General features: G+C 44.0%; 10 protein-coding genes across 10 annotated transcripts; 6 read left to right on the top strand and 4 right to left on the bottom strand.

Annotated features, from left to right (window-relative positions):
- Window positions 1-1,128: 1,128 nt before the first annotated feature.
- On the top strand, window positions 1,129-2,286 carry GLAREA_03745 (uncharacterized protein; the record flags this gene model as incomplete). Its single annotated transcript, XM_008083998.1, has 3 exons — window positions 1,129-1,376; window positions 1,424-2,189; window positions 2,242-2,286. 3 exons carry the CDS (start codon window positions 1,129-1,131, stop codon window positions 2,284-2,286), a joined length of 1,059 nt encoding a protein of 352 aa, XP_008082189.1.
- Window positions 2,287-2,408: 122 nt separating this feature from the next.
- GLAREA_03744 (SET) lies at window positions 2,409-3,602 on the bottom strand (the record flags this gene model as incomplete). The annotated part of the gene is made up of 1 exon (XM_008083997.1): window positions 2,409-3,602. The coding sequence occupies one exon, from the start codon at window positions 3,600-3,602 to the stop codon at window positions 2,409-2,411; it is 1,194 nt and encodes a 397-aa protein (XP_008082188.1).
- A 1,055-nt stretch (window positions 3,603-4,657) lies between these two features.
- On the bottom strand, window positions 4,658-5,593 carry GLAREA_03743 (Metalloproteases (zincins), catalytic; the record flags this gene model as incomplete). Its single annotated transcript, XM_008083996.1, has 2 exons — window positions 4,658-5,029; window positions 5,096-5,593. The coding sequence occupies 2 exons, from the start codon at window positions 5,591-5,593 to the stop codon at window positions 4,658-4,660; spliced, it is 870 nt and encodes a 289-aa protein (XP_008082187.1).
- A 1,196-nt stretch (window positions 5,594-6,789) lies between these two features.
- Window positions 6,790-7,319, top strand: GLAREA_03742 (uncharacterized protein; the record flags this gene model as incomplete). The annotated part of the gene is made up of 2 exons (XM_008083995.1): window positions 6,790-7,012; window positions 7,060-7,319. 2 exons carry the CDS (start codon window positions 6,790-6,792, stop codon window positions 7,317-7,319), a joined length of 483 nt encoding a protein of 160 aa, XP_008082186.1.
- Window positions 7,320-8,247: 928 nt separating this feature from the next.
- GLAREA_03741 (cytochrome P450, putative) lies at window positions 8,248-8,897 on the bottom strand (the record flags this gene model as incomplete). Its single annotated transcript, XM_008083994.1, has 3 exons — window positions 8,248-8,469; window positions 8,527-8,658; window positions 8,715-8,897. The coding sequence occupies 3 exons, from the start codon at window positions 8,895-8,897 to the stop codon at window positions 8,248-8,250; spliced, it is 537 nt and encodes a 178-aa protein (XP_008082185.1).
- Window positions 8,898-9,157: 260 nt separating this feature from the next.
- Window positions 9,158-10,079, top strand: GLAREA_03740 (S-adenosyl-L-methionine-dependent methyltransferase; the record flags this gene model as incomplete). The annotated part of the gene is made up of 2 exons (XM_008083993.1): window positions 9,158-9,905; window positions 9,955-10,079. 2 exons carry the CDS (start codon window positions 9,158-9,160, stop codon window positions 10,077-10,079), a joined length of 873 nt encoding a protein of 290 aa, XP_008082184.1.
- Window positions 10,080-10,441: 362 nt separating this feature from the next.
- Window positions 10,442-11,391, top strand: GLAREA_03739 (S-adenosyl-L-methionine-dependent methyltransferase; the record flags this gene model as incomplete). Its single annotated transcript, XM_008083992.1, has 2 exons — window positions 10,442-11,198; window positions 11,339-11,391. 2 exons carry the CDS (start codon window positions 10,442-10,444, stop codon window positions 11,389-11,391), a joined length of 810 nt encoding a protein of 269 aa, XP_008082183.1.
- A 596-nt stretch (window positions 11,392-11,987) lies between these two features.
- Window positions 11,988-13,443, top strand: GLAREA_03738 (Metallo-dependent hydrolase; the record flags this gene model as incomplete). Its single annotated transcript, XM_008083991.1, has 7 exons — window positions 11,988-12,054; window positions 12,107-12,155; window positions 12,204-12,311; window positions 12,362-12,659; window positions 12,708-12,781; window positions 12,838-12,927; window positions 12,978-13,443. The coding sequence occupies 7 exons, from the start codon at window positions 11,988-11,990 to the stop codon at window positions 13,441-13,443; spliced, it is 1,152 nt and encodes a 383-aa protein (XP_008082182.1).
- A 430-nt stretch (window positions 13,444-13,873) lies between these two features.
- On the bottom strand, window positions 13,874-14,368 carry GLAREA_03737 (uncharacterized protein; the record flags this gene model as incomplete). The annotated part of the gene is made up of 2 exons (XM_008083990.1): window positions 13,874-14,012; window positions 14,070-14,368. 2 exons carry the CDS (start codon window positions 14,366-14,368, stop codon window positions 13,874-13,876), a joined length of 438 nt encoding a protein of 145 aa, XP_008082181.1.
- Window positions 14,369-14,815: 447 nt separating this feature from the next.
- On the top strand, window positions 14,816-16,563 carry GLAREA_03736 (MFS general substrate transporter; the record flags this gene model as incomplete). Its single annotated transcript, XM_008083989.1, has 3 exons — window positions 14,816-14,974; window positions 15,031-15,101; window positions 15,189-16,563. 3 exons carry the CDS (start codon window positions 14,816-14,818, stop codon window positions 16,561-16,563), a joined length of 1,605 nt encoding a protein of 534 aa, XP_008082180.1.
- Between the last annotated feature and the right edge of the window lie 382 nt (window positions 16,564-16,945).

Below are 16,945 nucleotides of genomic sequence, written 5' to 3'. Positions count from 1 at the left end.
AAATAACATATAGAGAGCCTCTTTCACATCCATGAACACTATATACCCGGTAGTCTATTGAGTCTAGCTTTGAGTCTATCTTCACTGAAGCTCGTGTTTGCTTGAGAAAGATATCTAAAGACTTCTGCCCAAAGCACGTTACCTTAGCACATTCGGGTATACAGCCTGCTGCCGTCGATTTCCAAAACCCACAGACTCTGCAAAAATCAGTTAACCTTCCCGTCTTGGTGGATTTAAATAGCCATATACTGTAGCTCACATTTTGCTCAAGTCCCATTACCGAAGGTGGTATGGAATTGACACTAGTTTCCCAACAGGTTTGTAAAAATCAATCGCTTGTACATCTGCCACTATTTCTACCATGAAAGACGATGTTTAGCGCAATTCAGGGAATGAATCAAGGTTGAAGTCAAGCTCTAGAGAAATTTACGTCCTTTGCGTCTTTCTGTTCAAACAGTCCATGTTGGTCCGTGCACCGACACCCATTGAGGTCACCTCTGAGATTCTTCTTCCAAATACCCACTACACGCCGCTTCGTTTTGTCATCCCAGATGTCGTTACGCAATGACAATTATGATATTCAATCATCCGGTCTCAACATCATTTTAACCTTTCTCTGGGTTGTCATCATGTAGATTCTGTCACACAGGTGGGTCTCGACCAGACCTCCTCGTCTGCTCGAATCCTCTTCACGTACTTCCCCACAACAACCACAGACACCACGCCACAGAGCAAAGAGACCAAAACATAAGATCTTCAATGCGATCCTCAGAATGTACCATTGATCTAGAATGTATCCCATTTTGAGCCTAGTTCAGCGAAGCTTGTCGAGTTCTAAAGCATTTAAGAGGTTCATCCCAGCTTGCCAAGTCAAACTTCGCTAGATGTGAACCTGCAACACTCCCCGGATGGGGCTCTTCAAGAAACAGACTTGGCAGTTTGGCGTTCAAACCTAGGCTCAGATCATAGGTTGGCGTTTGAATATAGTCTTGCTTGTATTTTCTCCTCTTCATCTTTTCTGCTTTCGTTGTTGTTCATTCTTGGTGAGGTTGCTTTTCGTGTTTATATTTTATATTCATCATTATTACTTTCTTTCGTTAACGCTGGACGTTTTTCTTCATCATGGCAATGTTCAACAACAACTGGACCGGCTTCCTCTCGTTCTTCGTTTTCTTGCTTCTTGCTGTCCCATCAGATGCTTTTCCTAAGAGAAAAGGCAATGGCAATAATGCAGCAACCGGAAATACAGGAGCTGCAAAAGGCAATGGCGCTGCAAAAGGGGCCGCAGCAGGAGCAGCTACTGGTGCCGCTGCCGCGGGAGGAATATCTCTCGCTACGGATGGATCTACAATTCTTGACAAGACGGTCACTATAAAGTAAGCCAAACCTGAGCATGAACTGCAAACTCATCTAACCCGTGCAGTGGTCTGGAGATCCGATACAAGATTAGTGCACCAGCTGATCAGTTCACGGCGGAATCTGGCGTCACTGGAGCTGCGGCAACGGCCGGTGCTAACGGTACTGCTGGGCTGAACGTCCTTTTACATGGCGATGGCGGTCAATCATTCTTCGATTTCCCAAATCAGGACGTTCAGAACAATCTTATGGGAGTTGTTGTCTTGGCTCCAGATCCAAACCTATTCTGGGGTGGTGGCTCCGGACTTGATAGAACAGATGGAGTTGCACATTCAGCTGCTGTCAATACCTTGATTCAACAGCAGCTTTCTCAGGATGTTGCTTTTGACCCAGCCAATGTCTTCTTTACCGGAGTATCGGGTGGCTCTCTTATGCTTTCCGGATTTTTCGTGCCTGCGTTCGGTGCTCAGTATCAGACAGGTGTTGAGCTCAACTGCGGAGCCTTGTCACCACAAGTTCCCGTAGTCGATGCTGCAACAATGATTGCGAATACCAAGATCCATTTCCAGTCTACCCAAGACGAACTTGCGCTCCTCCAGGATGCGATTCCACAGGCTGTCGCAGCATACGAAAAATTGGCCACGGGTGCAGGACTTGATGCTGCTACCATTGGTACGTTACAGACTGTCGATAACACACCTAATGGAGGAGGACACTGCGGATTCGATGGCAAGGGTTTCGTCTCAGGTGTTCAGTTAATGGCAACCAACTATGCAAATGTTATGGGTGACAATGCCAGTGGCGACATTGCCGGTATCGGAAATGTGTTGACTGTAAGTTTTAATCTAAGAACTTTGATATGCACAATTACTAATTTTCGAAAAGAGCGTGGTTGGAAACGAGAATGTTCAATTCTCAAGTGCAACCTAAACCAGGGTCGAACCAGATATAACATATTCTTAATATATGCCATGATGATCAAACTTTTATTCTTACTTGTCTATCTGGCCTTCTAACCTCTGTGCTCATCTATTCTTGTTAGCCTCCATATCTTACTCATCTTCCGCATCAGGAAACAGCTCTTCATCTAAGCAAGAAGAAGAATCGCTTCCATCAGTGCAACAACCACAGGCACATTCAAATCCATACCACTTTTTCAACCATCCAACTCCATGGCCGTAGTCGATCGTGATCTCTTCTCCTTCCATTAGAGGGAACGAGTTATATACCATCATTCTACCTTCTTCTTTTCCGTTTCCTTCCATAAGTTCCTGTATCTGGATCTCATCATCTCCTCCATCTTGCTTGGCCGGTAGCTCCTCATCCTTCGCATCACACCAAACAACCCTCGAGTTAGGAACGCAAGAATGGTTAATCCTGCTCAAGATATCAAATATTCCCGTCCCTTTGCCATCGAGAATCTCAAATCCATTCGTCCATATAATAGCCAAGTCAATACTTTCCCTCTCATCACGTTTATGCGCGCAAAGGCCGTAAAATTCCTTGCGCTTCTCTTCTTCCATTCCTTGGATCAATTCAAGCAGTTCGTTCGGAACTTCGTCTTTGAAATCTCGCTCCTTTTTCTCGCGCTCCATGTGAGGAGTTAGAGCGACATTGATGGTAGATGGGATAACCAGCAATGGCGGTTCGTAGAGAATGATTGATCCTGCAGGTATGTCTCGCTTTGCGAAGAGTCCCAGTCCACCTGTTTCTGAGGCTAGCACTTCTGTCAAGGGCCTAAGGGTACGATGATCGAAGCTTGGTGGTGGGGTGTCAGGGGCGGTGATGGTGAGATCTGAGCGGCTGGAGAATGATAGTTGTGTGATAGGAGGAGAGGTATTGTGAACTTCAGCTGAGCTGCTATCTTTTGGCCGGCATTCCTGTGACAGAACAGCTGTTGAGGAGGTGGTGGATGAGTTTGAAGTATCGATGTGTGGTGTGAGTGGTGCTGAGACTGACTTTCGATCTAAGACAGGTGACTTCGTAGAGCTAGAACTCGATTCTTGTGGTGAAGTCATGGTTTTCAGAGTGTGATCAAGTACTAGATCTGCGGAGGATCTTGCGATGGCTTGGATTGTGCGCACTGAGGATGCTTGGTGGATGTGTCTGAACGTCGTCGTGTTGTGCAAAAAAAATTCAGGAGCTTTTGAGCGTATACGTTTAACGACTAGTCTTGATTGTGTCTTCCTTTCCCAAAAACTGGCTTTCCTACAATAATCCAAGTTGAAGGTGAAGGTGATCACCATCGCTGCCCGTCACTAGTCCAGCGAGATTCAACTTTGGTATGTTATTCTCTGTTAAATTTCTACAATCAGCTGCTGGTTCTCACCTAGGATAGTAAGTGATAAAGAGTTTTGCTTACCATACTGAGAAATCATCTATCGAAGAGGTCAAATTGTACAAATAATCTGTCGCTATCATGATAGCCGTATGGATTATGAAGCGGTACACATCGATGAATTACGAGAAGGTCTTTTCTGCAAATACTATCTATGCAATACCCCGGTCCAGATTGTATCGACAAACTCAACTTCTTCGAGATATCTGGGGAAGCAAGATTGCTTGCGGACAGAAAAATGGCTGATTTTCCATTGTTGATGGCCGACCAGATGAAGAAAGTCTCAGCGCCTTGATGCGCACAAATATGGGTCAACACGTGATCATATCTTTGGAATGTTGAGAAATTGTAATGCGCATATCTAGATAACACAGGTCTATTGTCATTTTTGGTATAGTTACTGCTGTATAACCGAGTCTCTGCCGCGGAGTTTTGTTCTGTATCAACCTCGCTTGTCTGTCAGCTCTGGCCTGGACAAACCGAACGAAAAGTCTACTGGAGATCTAGCACGCACACTTGCGAAAGGACAATTGCAAATCTGTGGATTCCACAGATGCTATGTAGGACACAGAAGTAAAGCTCCTCACTATTTTCCAGCAATCGGAACAGTATTTTGAAAGGGTTTTAGCTCTACGACTTTCTTCATAAAATTTTGTTACACACCTACCATTTTGAACCGCCAAGTAACATGGTGTATCCATTAAAGCTTGTACTATCCAACTTAAGAAAACTCGCAGTTCCATACCAAATACAAAATTAAGAGCATCTTAAACTTATAGCCAGTAACTAACAAGATATGAATGAGAAGTCTTAAGTCAAGACTCTTTATGTTTCCCTGAACATCTTATATTGGATGTTTCTAGTACAGTACCAACCTCGAATCCTTGGAGTTCGTTCGACCAGGACAGGTCACACAGCGCCTTCACTGCTGGGATATATTAATACTCTCTACCCAGAGCCCAGCTACACTCCCAACATCCCTGGCTTGTTCAAATATACAGCTTCCCGCCTTTTTCCACTCGGCATTTTTCCACCAGGCCTTTTTCCGTCGAGCCCCATAAGAGTGTCCAAGTGATCTTTGGTGGTTGGCGGCAATCGAGATTTGAAAGTCTGTTGGAGATAGATAGCCAGACCATCGTAAGTGTATGAATCTGCATTCGTAAACGCTACCCTTGTTCCTTCTCTTCTAGCCAAATTGTAGGTAGTCTCTACACCAGTCGCATAGTCCGCTGTGCGTGGTTGAGAGACTATGCGGTAGTGCCACGTCTCGTGTAACAAAGCGTGCGCGGTGCTTACTGGGAAACTGGCCATTCTTAACTGTCCCTCCTTATCGTCCTTTAACCTATCAATCTGTTCTCCTAATGTCTCTTATTGAAAAAACAGAGGGCAGAACATAGTTACATGTACGCGATTACCGTGTCCATTGCGCCCTGAATACTCGGCGGACAGAGCTAGGGCTAAAACACCAGCACCCATCTGCTGGCTGCACATCGGTTCGTCTTTCAACCCTTCCGTACATCGCCAAACGATAATTTCCTTATCATCTATCCCCCCTCCGTACAGCCTTGCTAATTTTTTGAAGTTGTCAGCAATAGATTTTGACCGATATTCGACGACAGGTTTACCACTTGCGTTCAAACCATCCCCTAACCAGGTTTTATGTGGAAGGTTATAGTCATAGTCGCTAACAATAGTAGTTTGTGCTTCTACTATTAACTTTGCGCCTTCCCAGGCTTCGCTGACTATGGATGCCTCCGCTCCGTTACAAGCAGGATCAAGATAAGTGCTGGGCAAAACCCCTTCCATTGAAGGGAACGGTGGACCCCCCATTGGACCAATGTACATTCCATTTTGAATATCAGATTCCTCTACTTCATGAGTAACAGGCTCTGAAGGCATTTGCCGCTGTTCAACAGTGGACTTGTACGACGAGGGATTCGCGATGCCGAAACCGAGGCATATAAAAGATACTAATAGAGTAAAAATAAGCATATTAGTGAGTAAAAGTGGTAGGTTAATAGCTAATAGACATTAGAGTAGGTTGCTCTTTCCAAAAGATTATGTAAGGGATAAGATGTAGTTGGTAGAAGAATTTAGTCGGCACTATATTTTTATAATTGTCGACAACTAAAGAATCATAACTGAGAAATAGTTAATAGGCCAGAAACAGCCACCATTTTCGTTGGAACGATAAGTATCGAAATGTAATATAGACGAACTGTTCGCCTGTTGCTAATTCACGAACAGTGCAACTAGAAATGTGCTGACTTGGGTAAAGCTACCGAAATGACTAAAATTTCAAGAGCTCGGCTGCACTGGGAGGAATCTAGGAAAATGTTTCGATTCATATTTGAATTTACTACTAGGAACAAAACCGACCTTGTGAGTGTTAACAACTAGCTACCAATTATTCAAATTTTAGGATCGGTATGTAGTAATCTTCTTGGACCCTACTACATCTACGATTAAGAGAAACACCAAATCGAATCACTTTGTGTTATACATGTTATGCGCACAAAAAGCTATTCGTTTAGTGGCACAGGAGGTTTGATGAAGATCATAGGAAAACACCTTGATCAAGTGCAATGTAATTAATTATGTACCAATCGAGAAAATTGCCGCCATAAACCCAGCAGGATGACTCACGTCAACTGAACGAAGTTTTTCGTAAAGACGGTTGTCGATGGAAGGAGGATCCAAAGGAGAATCCTAATCCCTCGCTTCCGACCTGTGACTATGTCACCACATTATTTTACAAGCGTGCATGACCAAATATGTCGGAAAGATGTGGATGCACATTAACTTTTTCTCGATAAAGTGCTAACCGGAGATTATTACGATTTCCATGTTGTGGCTTGACCCTATCACAATACCAATCTGGAGGAATTTCACTCTATCGAAGTTGTAAACACATTTCGGATTTAGACAGGATCGATCCTTGTGCGGCATACAACGTCGACTCCTGAAATCTGCTGAAACAATATATAGCGCAATAAAAGTTCTTAACATCTATCGAAAATGAAAGTCCGAGTCTTGTTGTAAAGTACAATTGTTGTATATCGCATCGCACATCGAGTCAAAATCAATTCGCTAAGATGAGATTGCTCGTCCTCAAATTCCTTTCAATTGCTGGATTACTGCACACGGCAATATGTGCACCAGCTGCCCTGGACAGACGCGACACCAAATCGTTGCTACTTCGAAGCGCATGCTCAGACGAAAGTATGACTGCAGTTACAGTTCACTATGAGGATGAAAAGGAGCTACCAGAAAAGACCGTAGTACGGTCACTTGGTAAAGATTGTGCCACTATACTCCGTAAGTACTCTTTGACAAGAAAAATGACAGTTACTCATAATAAGTAGCACGCATCGACAAGAAAATCACAAAGTATACAGTCGATCAAGCGAATTCAAAACTCGGGGAATTGACACTGTGCCATCTTAAAGATTCAGCAGGTCAAACTGTTGGAATGTCTAGCGATGGGGTTGGGCACTTTTCGAATATTCACTATCATCTCGCAGTACCACAAACTGTCTGGAGTGTCTGGTGTGAAGAGATCGAGATGCATGCTGAGCGATTCGTCATCAGAACTGTGGTCAGAGATACGGAACAGTCCACCTGAACGCCGCCTGCGTTGAGGCTCAGATATTCATTGTACATATTTTTACATCAAACATACGATTTTATAGTCAAGATTCCACTGTACTCATCTTAGTAATCCATGACCACTTGACCTCGAGGCCATTTTGACCAACCTTCAACACAACCCTCGCTTAGCGAATTAACCCCCTATGGTTAATGATGTTGGAGGTTGCAGTGAGATCCCATCAGGAAAATCCAATGTGTCCATTGCTGTCAGTTGTCCAGAGAAGCAAGCCGCTGGATGGTGCCGGAGTGTTTCTCGTAGAAAGCTATCTAATAGCACAAGTGATCTAAGCATTTTCTTATTGTTCCAACCTCCGAATTTTCGCAAAGACTCGGCGATCTCTTTTCGTAATGGGTCCAGAAGCTCGGGATGTAACAAAATCTCCCATAGCAAGTTGTACACCAGACTTATAGAAGTGCCATTCCCAGCAAATGCGAGTTGTGATATTCGCTGTGCGTGGCGTTTTGCATTGCTCTCTTCGGGACATGCCACTTTTTGATCAACCGCGAACTGTATCACATCAATAGGCTTTGCTTCACGAGATGTGGTTTTGTCAGCCATTCTCTTTCTGATTGTGGGGATAATGTAATCTGTGGCGCGGTCGAGGTCTCTTCGGAATTTGAAAGAAGCGAGACGATAAAAAGTCTTTCGAAAATCCCCGAGAGGCAACATATTCCACATCACCCCGCTAATGAACACAGTCTTGGAGTAAATCTCGAAGCTTCTTTTGTATTGTGGGTCTCTGCAAAGGTTGTGGCCTACTATTATCCGGCTGGATATTCCATGTATTAGATTCGTACATAGCTGGTAAGAATTATAATGCTGAAACTCTACACGAATTAACATTTATTGGTGTAAATTTTTGTAGAGAGCCATTGAGCCAGGAAAATTAGGTTAAATGTAATCACGAACCGTTAAAATCTCCCAGCAATTCTTGAAATTTAAAGTCTGCTTCCGCAGCAAGAAGTTCGGTGATTGCAGCTGCAAAATAAGAGTAAGTGTCCGCTTTGTCTTTTGGGATACTTTCAAATATACAGATATTAGGGTTGATGTGTTTCGAGATGAGATCGATTTCCATGTCATTTGCAATTGCAATGTCGCCAACAGTCGCCTCCATTGACATATTCTACTCACGATATCAATATGTGATGTTACAAACTAGGACAAACTTGAAGTAACGTACATCGTTGAGATGCTGTGCAAAACTGAGCGTATGGCGATCAAATTTGGAAAGTAAGGGCAAGTATTTCGGTGGCATAATTATTGCATCGATACCGAACAGCTTTACTACGAAAGGTTGGCCTGTTTTGCTGTACTGTTTCTAGTGATTAGTAGTTGAGCATACCACATCGGGTTGTTTTCGCAGTATACCTTTCTGTAGCCTTCACTCTCATATTCTTGAAGCCTGAATAGAGCCAAGGGCTCCCAACCAGTCCATTTTGACCACACTCCTTTGGAGAGTTTTGGAATATGTGGATATGTTGGACGCCTACCTCTTATTCGGCTGAAGAGGAAAGCGAGAGCCGGGATAATTAAGAAGGCTATAGTATGCATTGCGCTGATGATCAGAGAACGTTCGTAAAAGAATTGTTCTCATTACAATTTTGAAGTCTCATCATTGGCGTTATATGTTTCGGCGGGTAAGCGGCGATTTTACCGGGCTTCCAAAATAAGAGGCATGAGAGGGGGCATCAGCAAGCAAAACCAAACCAGTGCCACACCGTAATGTTTGAACTCTGGACTTCTCTGCAGTACCGATTCTCTAGACCACATCTTCTCGATATTTTTTACTGCACCAATATAGCTCTTGAAAAATGACCTCTTCCACCGGCTCAGCTCAACTCGATCCTGCCTATGGCGACTTCTTGAAGGGAATGGCTCTCCGCCAAGAAACCGAATATGAGCGCCTCCGTTTGCAGCATGAGCTTCACAAAACTGCAATGTCTGGAAAACTGGTTCAGGTTCCTCTCTCCACAACACGACCTCTGCGAATTCTGGACTCTGGGACAGGCGATGGCACTTGGATGGTCGACGTTTCGAAGCAGTACCCCCAGGCTGAATTAGTGGGTACCGACATTTTCCAGAAGCACTTCGAACAACTTAAAGATGTCCCAAAATGTATCAGCTTCAAGGTCCAAAGTGTCCTCGACGACTGGCCAGCCGAAGACCACGAAGCATACGACCTGGTACATCAAAGGTATTGTTTGGCTCAATTCAGTGCTGAGAAGGACGCAGCCATTGTCATGCGTCTCTTCGGCAATGTGAAGCCAGGAGGGTATCTCCAAATTGTTGACGCCAACCTTGGCGGTTTCGACGGAGGAGAAGGGCATGAGGCAATGGTGAAGGCCATGGATTACTTTATCAAGGCTTTCACCGAGCACGGTCTAGAGCCGCGTCCAGGTCCTTCAGCTGCCGAGTGGATGCGTCAGGCTGGAGCTGTTGATATTCACGAAGAGGTCATGTCTTTTAACGTGGGAATCAAAGCGACCACGCCAGAAGACCAGACTGGTACGACCGTCAACCTCACCACCATCATTGACAATTTTGCTGCGATTGGTTCTCGTAAGTTGACGTTAGAAATGCTCAGTAGATAAAGTCTGACGCACAATAGGAGACCCTAACTACTGGTACACCCCAAATGATTTCATGGCTCTCAAGAACGGTATCATCGAGGAAATGGCAAAGACAGGGAATACTTGGAGGTTCTGGGTGATTACTGGGAAGAAACCGGCATAATGATCAAGACCCTATAAATAACACGATGATTAGGTTTCTATATTATCATGAGCACAACCTCATACTATTAAATAATAATAAAATTTATCTGCTGAAGTTGATATTCACTACTTCCTAGTGACATGTTGAAGTTTAAGTGTGAGATTCATGTAAAGCAACTGAACGAAACGCATCTCACGGGGTGAAGTCGCCAAATACTGACCGATTATTCGCCGTCTGTTACTTCTGTCTCTACTTTATTCTTTGTTGTAGATACCCATCGGCGAGCTTTTGTGTAAAGGGTTATATGCTTTTTAGGTATAAAACTTCCTAAATATACGTGGTTTTAATATTCTGCGCAATTTCCAAGGCTTTGCACTATCATGGCTTCCGATACTGTGAAAACGAGCAACATTCTGGAACCTCCTCCTAACAATCTTAGTGATACCTACAGAGGTCCACGGCACGATGGCGAGTATAGACGTCTTGTTTCTCAACATGACATGTTCAAAGAAATCATGCATGGTAAACTGGTTCTAGCGCCCATCAACCTTTCAATTCCCCGTCTCCGCGTTTTAGATTCGGCAACAGCAGATGGATACTGGCTTGTAGATTTATCCCATTCTACTCATCCATCAGCGGTCCTATGCGGTTCAGATATTGCACCACAGCACTTCAAAGAAAACTTACCGAAAAATGTCAATCTTTTTACGCATAATATGTTCGACACATGGCCAGAGGATTGCCAGGACTCCTTCGACTTGGTACATCAACGATTTGTTCTTCCCGTCTGTTCGGATGAGTCGAGCCTCGACGTAATTGGAAAACTCCATAGTTGTGTCAAACCAGGAGGCTGGATTCAGTTACACGATGCAGATTTCGATACGATACAGGAAGGGCTGGGACATGAAGCAATGGAACTTTTCCGTGATGTTATGCGAAGATCTTGGGCAATTCTAGGGTACAACCTTTCACCAGGACCAAAGCTCGCAGGATGGATGGAAGTAGTGGGAGTTGAGAACTTGCAAGAAGTGGTCCTGGAAGTCTTGGTAGGTGCTGCTGCGGAGACCAAGGAAATTGGCCAACGACCTATTGAAGTTATGCTGGCAGCTCTGGAAGGCGTGGAAGTCAATCTTGGACGTAAGTACTTTGTTAAATCCTTAGTAATCTCTTCATGAATTAACTTCTTGCCTAGAACTCCCAGGGTATTTCTTTTCTGCAGATGATTTTGCAAAGCTCAAATCTGACTTAAGGCAAGAGTTGGAAATTAATGGAAATAGCTATAGGACGCATGTGGTCTGGGGGCGGAGAGCTCTCGCGAACTGAGAGGTGATCAGAGCCGTTTGTTTTATTTATAACTTTGCTTGCAGAGAGTAGTCAAACTTAATGCATTTGATGGCATATCGCCACGAACTGTTTTGGTAGTGCAACTGGTTTCTAAATACAAAATCAACCGCATTCTTGGCAGAAACGAATAGGTATAACAGTCAAAGCAATGTGTATAGACCGCAGGAGGGTTTACTGATTGCCCCTGCGCAACTTTTCACTCCTTGCTTCATATTCCATCGTCAAATTTGATCCATCACGACAGTATTTTCTATCGCTCTACTTGATTGTGCCCTAAATTTTGAGGAAGTGGTTGGCAACGGATGAAAAACAACAAAATACGTTGTAAATTAGAATTTCGTCAGCTTGGCTGGAAGAGTAAACACAAATAGGTAGAACACGGGAAATATAGGTTAAACTGAATGACGAAGCTAAATTCGCACCAGTGAAAACGGAATCCACGAAAGAAAACTCGAAAGGTTTGCACGTGAAACGTTCTTCCTCAGGCTTTGCTATATATATATATATATACATAGGTATGCTTACCCGCAACCTCCTCCAACTTTTGAACTCTACCCACCCTCAACTATCATACAAAAAAAGATGCCAGACTCTCCTAAAACCCATTTGACTCAGGCCAATGAGATTCTAGAACGAGTTCCACTCATCGGTCAGAAACCCCATCCTGTCTTATGAAGAAATCGAAGTGATTGTTGGCTTAGATGGACATAATGATTGGCCAAATTTTGTGTACGGCTATTATAGCAACAAGTACTCGAGTTCTCTGGGATAATATAATTTCAAGCTAATTAAATATAGGCTAGATCACCGATTTGAGGAACAGAAAGACCTTGCCGGGCATGTGGACATCAAAAGACTCCGCAAAGGGAAATGTGGAGGGGTTTTCTGGAGCGCATATGTTGATTGGTAAGGGTTAAAAATCCTCCAAAAAAGCCAGAACGTTAAAGCAATGCAAGTCCTTCCCGTGAAAATGACTTTGGAGATGCGAATCACCACGAAGCAATTCGTGAGACGTACCAACAGATCGACCTGATCCACCGGCTTGTCGAACTCTACAGCCACTCTCTGGAGCTTGTAAGCCGAGCAAGCGATATCGTTGACATCTTCAAGCGTGGCAAAATAGCGAGCATGATTGGTGTTGAAGGTCTACACCAGATTGGAAACCAGGCCAGCAACTTGAGAAATTACCATCGACTTGGTGTTAAGTATGTCACTCTGACTCACAACAGTCACAACTTGTACGCTGATTGTGCTGTGAGTTGTCCGGCACAGTCACAATGAAAGAGAACTAAAGAACAATAGATTAAAACGTCTGTGCATGATGGGCTATCTGAAGAAGGAAAAAGAATGATTTTGGAAATGAATCGCGTTGGACTGTGAGTAAATCAAAGTAATCATGTTTCCATGAGCTAACCAGAGCTCCTACATCTAGTTTAATTGACTTATCCCATGCTAGTGACTTGGTTGCACTTCAAACGATGGAAATAACAAAGGCGCCAGTTGCTTTTACACATTCCTCTTGGTGATTAAAATATCTGAGAATGACAAGGAGTAAACTAAAATTTCTATCAGCGCCGCTCTTGTTCCACATCCGAGATGTGCTAATGATGCTTCGCTAGAGCAATTGAAAGAGAATCGTGGCATCATTATGATAAGTTTCATACCCGCTCATAACAACTGCGATCCTTCATCGGCCAGTATCAGCGATGTAGTTGATCACATCTTACATGTTGCCGATCAAATTGGGTTTGATCATATCGGGATCGGTTCTGATTTTGATGGAATGGAGAGATCAGTGAAAGGCCTTGAAGACGTTTCGAAGTTTCCGGATCTTGTTGCTTGTATGCTACAAAGAGGTATTGACCACGAGAATATTGAACTTATTCTGTGTTGGAACATTGTTCGCGTACTCAAAGAGGTAGAATATTCGGCAGCTCGTCTGGCATCAGAACCAGTACTGGAAGACGAGGTGAAGTCACTTTGGAATATGGAATTCAAGAACATGGTTGGGTCCCTATTTCCTGGAACGGAGAATTGAACCCCAGGAGAAGATTCAACAGATATGCCTAAGAGTACAACATCAGAACTTCCTAAAGTTTCACGCACAACACACCGTCATCTTCCATCACCTCTACCAAAAAGGGGCGCCAGCATATAATCATGATGAGCCCACATCGTCCATAATAAAACATCAAAAATGAGCAAAAACCAATAAGGCATATTGCCATCTTTGTCCACATATTTTTGCGTACCTCTCTGAACCCACTGTGAGACCAGTTGCCATGTTTTATTAAATATCCAGCTTCCGATTTGCCAACTCATCGATGGTGATTTGTGAAACATGGAGTGCTTTTGAAGCTGCTTTTGGTAGAAATGAGGGAGTTTTTGCTCACAAGCACCCTCTTGCAATAACTCCTGTCCCAATGTTTTAGTGGTGAGGCAGCAAAGTATAGACGTGTGCCTGGTGTTTACAAGATATCTTTTGAAGGAAATCTCCTAATTGCGAAGGGCAAATCTCGTCTTGTGATCAAGGTATAGACTCTACGTGGTTTTCCCCCAGAAAGATTCACTGCTACAACCTCAATCACTTTATATGCGACGCCACTTCTATTGCAGAAATCAGCAACTGATCTATAACATGGAGAAGTCATTAGTTTGTCTCACCCCTCGCTTAAAACAATCTTTCTGAAATCCTCTCTGCTAAGCAAGTAGTTTACGCCGTGAACGGGCAAAATACTACCAACCCTCTTTCGCAATCCAGCCATTGCAGGTTCAGTGTAGGGCATGAAAAGTACATTGAAACAAAGTTCATAATCTGGAAGAATGGCAGTCTCGGAGTCTTTGGGCTTGATACCTCGCCGTCCTGCAAACACAGCTTTGTTGAGGTTGGAGCCATAAGCAAAATACCACAAATTGGAATCCAATTCTACCGAAAGAGGTTTCTTGCCGTGCAATTCAGTCATGGTTGGATCTATAAATTTACAATTGTTTCTACCCTTATCAATTAGTTCACAGATGAGAGTTGCTTCTCCCGGTTCAATTGGGCGGGTGAACTCATCCACCATGCGTGTAGTCCTGGAACTTCTTCATATAATAGATATGCACCGAGGTGTAGATCCTGCATGGCATATTCACCGTTATCGCCGTTGACTTGCATAACCCGGAGGCGTATGTTGGTGGCTGTCGGTGATAGGATCATGTCTCGGTTTCAGCAACTGCCGTTCAGCAGGGGAGGATCCCCCAATCGACCGCCTCGCAGAAACACTGGAAATAATGGAGTTGTCTTGATGTTCAACGGGTTCATCAATCCTTGTGCTTAAACACCCTCGCCGCTCTTTAATCTCCTTAATGTTATTTCCGACTACCTACTTCATATTATTCATATTAGCAATTCAATCTTCCTATTGAAAATGCTAGACTTGAACAAGGAGGAAGCAGCCACTCCAGAGAAAACAATCGCTCAGAACGACCAAGAACAAACGGATGTTCCTGAAATAGAATACCCCACCCCATTCAAGCTTGCACTGATTGTTCTTATAATATGTGTTGCAGGATTCTTGTGTGGTCTGGTAAGTGTTGTTCCTTTCGCCTTGGAAGTTGGAATGCACATCAACTAATTTCTGAGGATCAAACTATTTTAGCTGCAGCAGTACCCAAGATAACAAATGATTTCCAGGCTCTCGGCGACATAGCATGGTGGACATCGGCATAACTGTAATGAATCCCACACTTCCCATTTTTTTAGCTTAGCATGATACAGACAAACGCTAACACTTTTTCCAGCTTGACCTCTGCCACTCTTCAACTCGTCTACGGTCGTCTCTATAGTCTTTTCTCGATTAAGCTCGTCTACATCGGTGCTCTTTTCGTTTTTGGAGTAGGATCTCTCCTCTGCACTCTTGCTCAAAACTCTATCACGCTGGTTGTGAGCCGGGCTATCTCAGGATGTGGTGCTGCTGGTATATTTTCGGGGAATGTTCTTGTACTGGCGGCGTCTTGCCCGCTTGAGAAACGTCCTGGGCTAAGTGGGCTCATTTTCAGCTCCGTGGGTCTCGCATCCGTTGCTGGACCTTTCATCGGCGGTGCATTAACCGACGGAGTAACATGGAGATGGTGTTTTGGTGTCAATCTTCCGCTGGTGGCTCTTATAATTACAGGAGTCTGTTTCTTCGTACGGATTTCTGTGAATGAGGGTACCAAGCAGTTGAATTGGGGAGAGAAAGCCAAGCGGTTTGATATACCTGGAACTTTAATTCTGAGTGCTTCTCTTGTTTCCTTCATTCTAGCACTTCAACTTGGTGGCAGCAAATATCCTTGGGGCAGTGCGAGGGTCATAATTCTGTTCGTTATCTCTGGGCTTGTTTTTTGTGGATTTGTTGCACTGCAGGTCTTTGTACCCACTCAACGCTCTTTTCCCGTGTCCATCATACGCAATAGGAACGTTCTACTAGCTACATTCGTCAATGGTTTTATTTCCTCCGGCTTGTTTGTTCAAATCACCTATCTACCCGTCTGGTTTCAGGCCGTCAAGAACGCATCAGCACTGCGCTCCGGAGTGATGATCTGCCCAATGATTATCGCTTTCGTGGTTATGTGCGCGGTCTCTGGTGGAGTAACCCAACGAATAGGGTATTACAACCCAGCTATGATTTTTGGGGCTGTTTTTTCGGCTATAGGCGGAGGGCTACTGTCGACTTTCAATGTCAACACAGCGAGTTCAAAGTGGGTTGGATATCAAATTCTGTACGGTCTTGGTGCGGGGGCAGGAGTTCCGCCATGTGTGCTTGTTATTCAAACGGTCCTTTCCACGGAGGACATTCCACTAGGGGTTTCACTTACCAATTTGTTTCAAATGCTGTGGTCATCTATTGCAGTTGCTACCGCTCAAACAATATTTGGGAATGAATTGGCGAAGGGAATTGCTGCTGTGATTCCTGGTTTCGATGTGCGCGGTCTATCATACACCGGCGCTTCACATCTGGCGATTATTTATTCTCCTTCACAGCTGGAGAATGTCGTGCCGATATACAGTACTGCTATAGGAAAAACTTTCCTGATTACGGCATCTCTTGGATGCGTTGGATTGTTTTGCGCCCTGGGTTTGCAATGGAAGAGCATGAAAAAGACCGTGGCTGAAGGCGAAGTGTCGGCCAATTGAATGGCTGGGGAGGATAGGTCTAAACTAAAAGAGTCATACTGTTCGTAGGTCAACAAACCCGCAGCGTTGATTGTTACCACAGATATGCCAGTCTTGTTTGCTTCAGAAGATTAGTGGTTTTGGATCAATTGAGCTACTTGAAAACATTGGTCGGTTGCAAGTGAATCGGGGGGTATTTCTTACCTCCTGATTTGTATTTGTTGAAGGAAGAAAATTGTTCCATCTACTCGCACGTTGATAATGTTATTCCACTCAAGATATTGGAGATAGCGAGAATTTTAATTTATATGATCTGTCCGCAAGTGAATGAGTGACCAATTTCTGAAACATTGTTCTCTTCAAATCCCCCCCACTTCATACATGAGCAGTAATAGAGCGAGTC

This window comes from Glarea lozoyensis (assembly GCF_000409485.1).
Source record: "Glarea lozoyensis ATCC 20868 chromosome Unknown GLAREA2, whole genome shotgun sequence".
Classification (NCBI taxonomy): domain Eukaryota; kingdom Fungi; phylum Ascomycota; class Leotiomycetes; order Helotiales; family Helotiaceae; genus Glarea; species Glarea lozoyensis.
The sequence above is the reverse complement of the archived record's forward strand: the minus strand, read 5'-3'. Positions and strand labels throughout refer to the sequence as shown.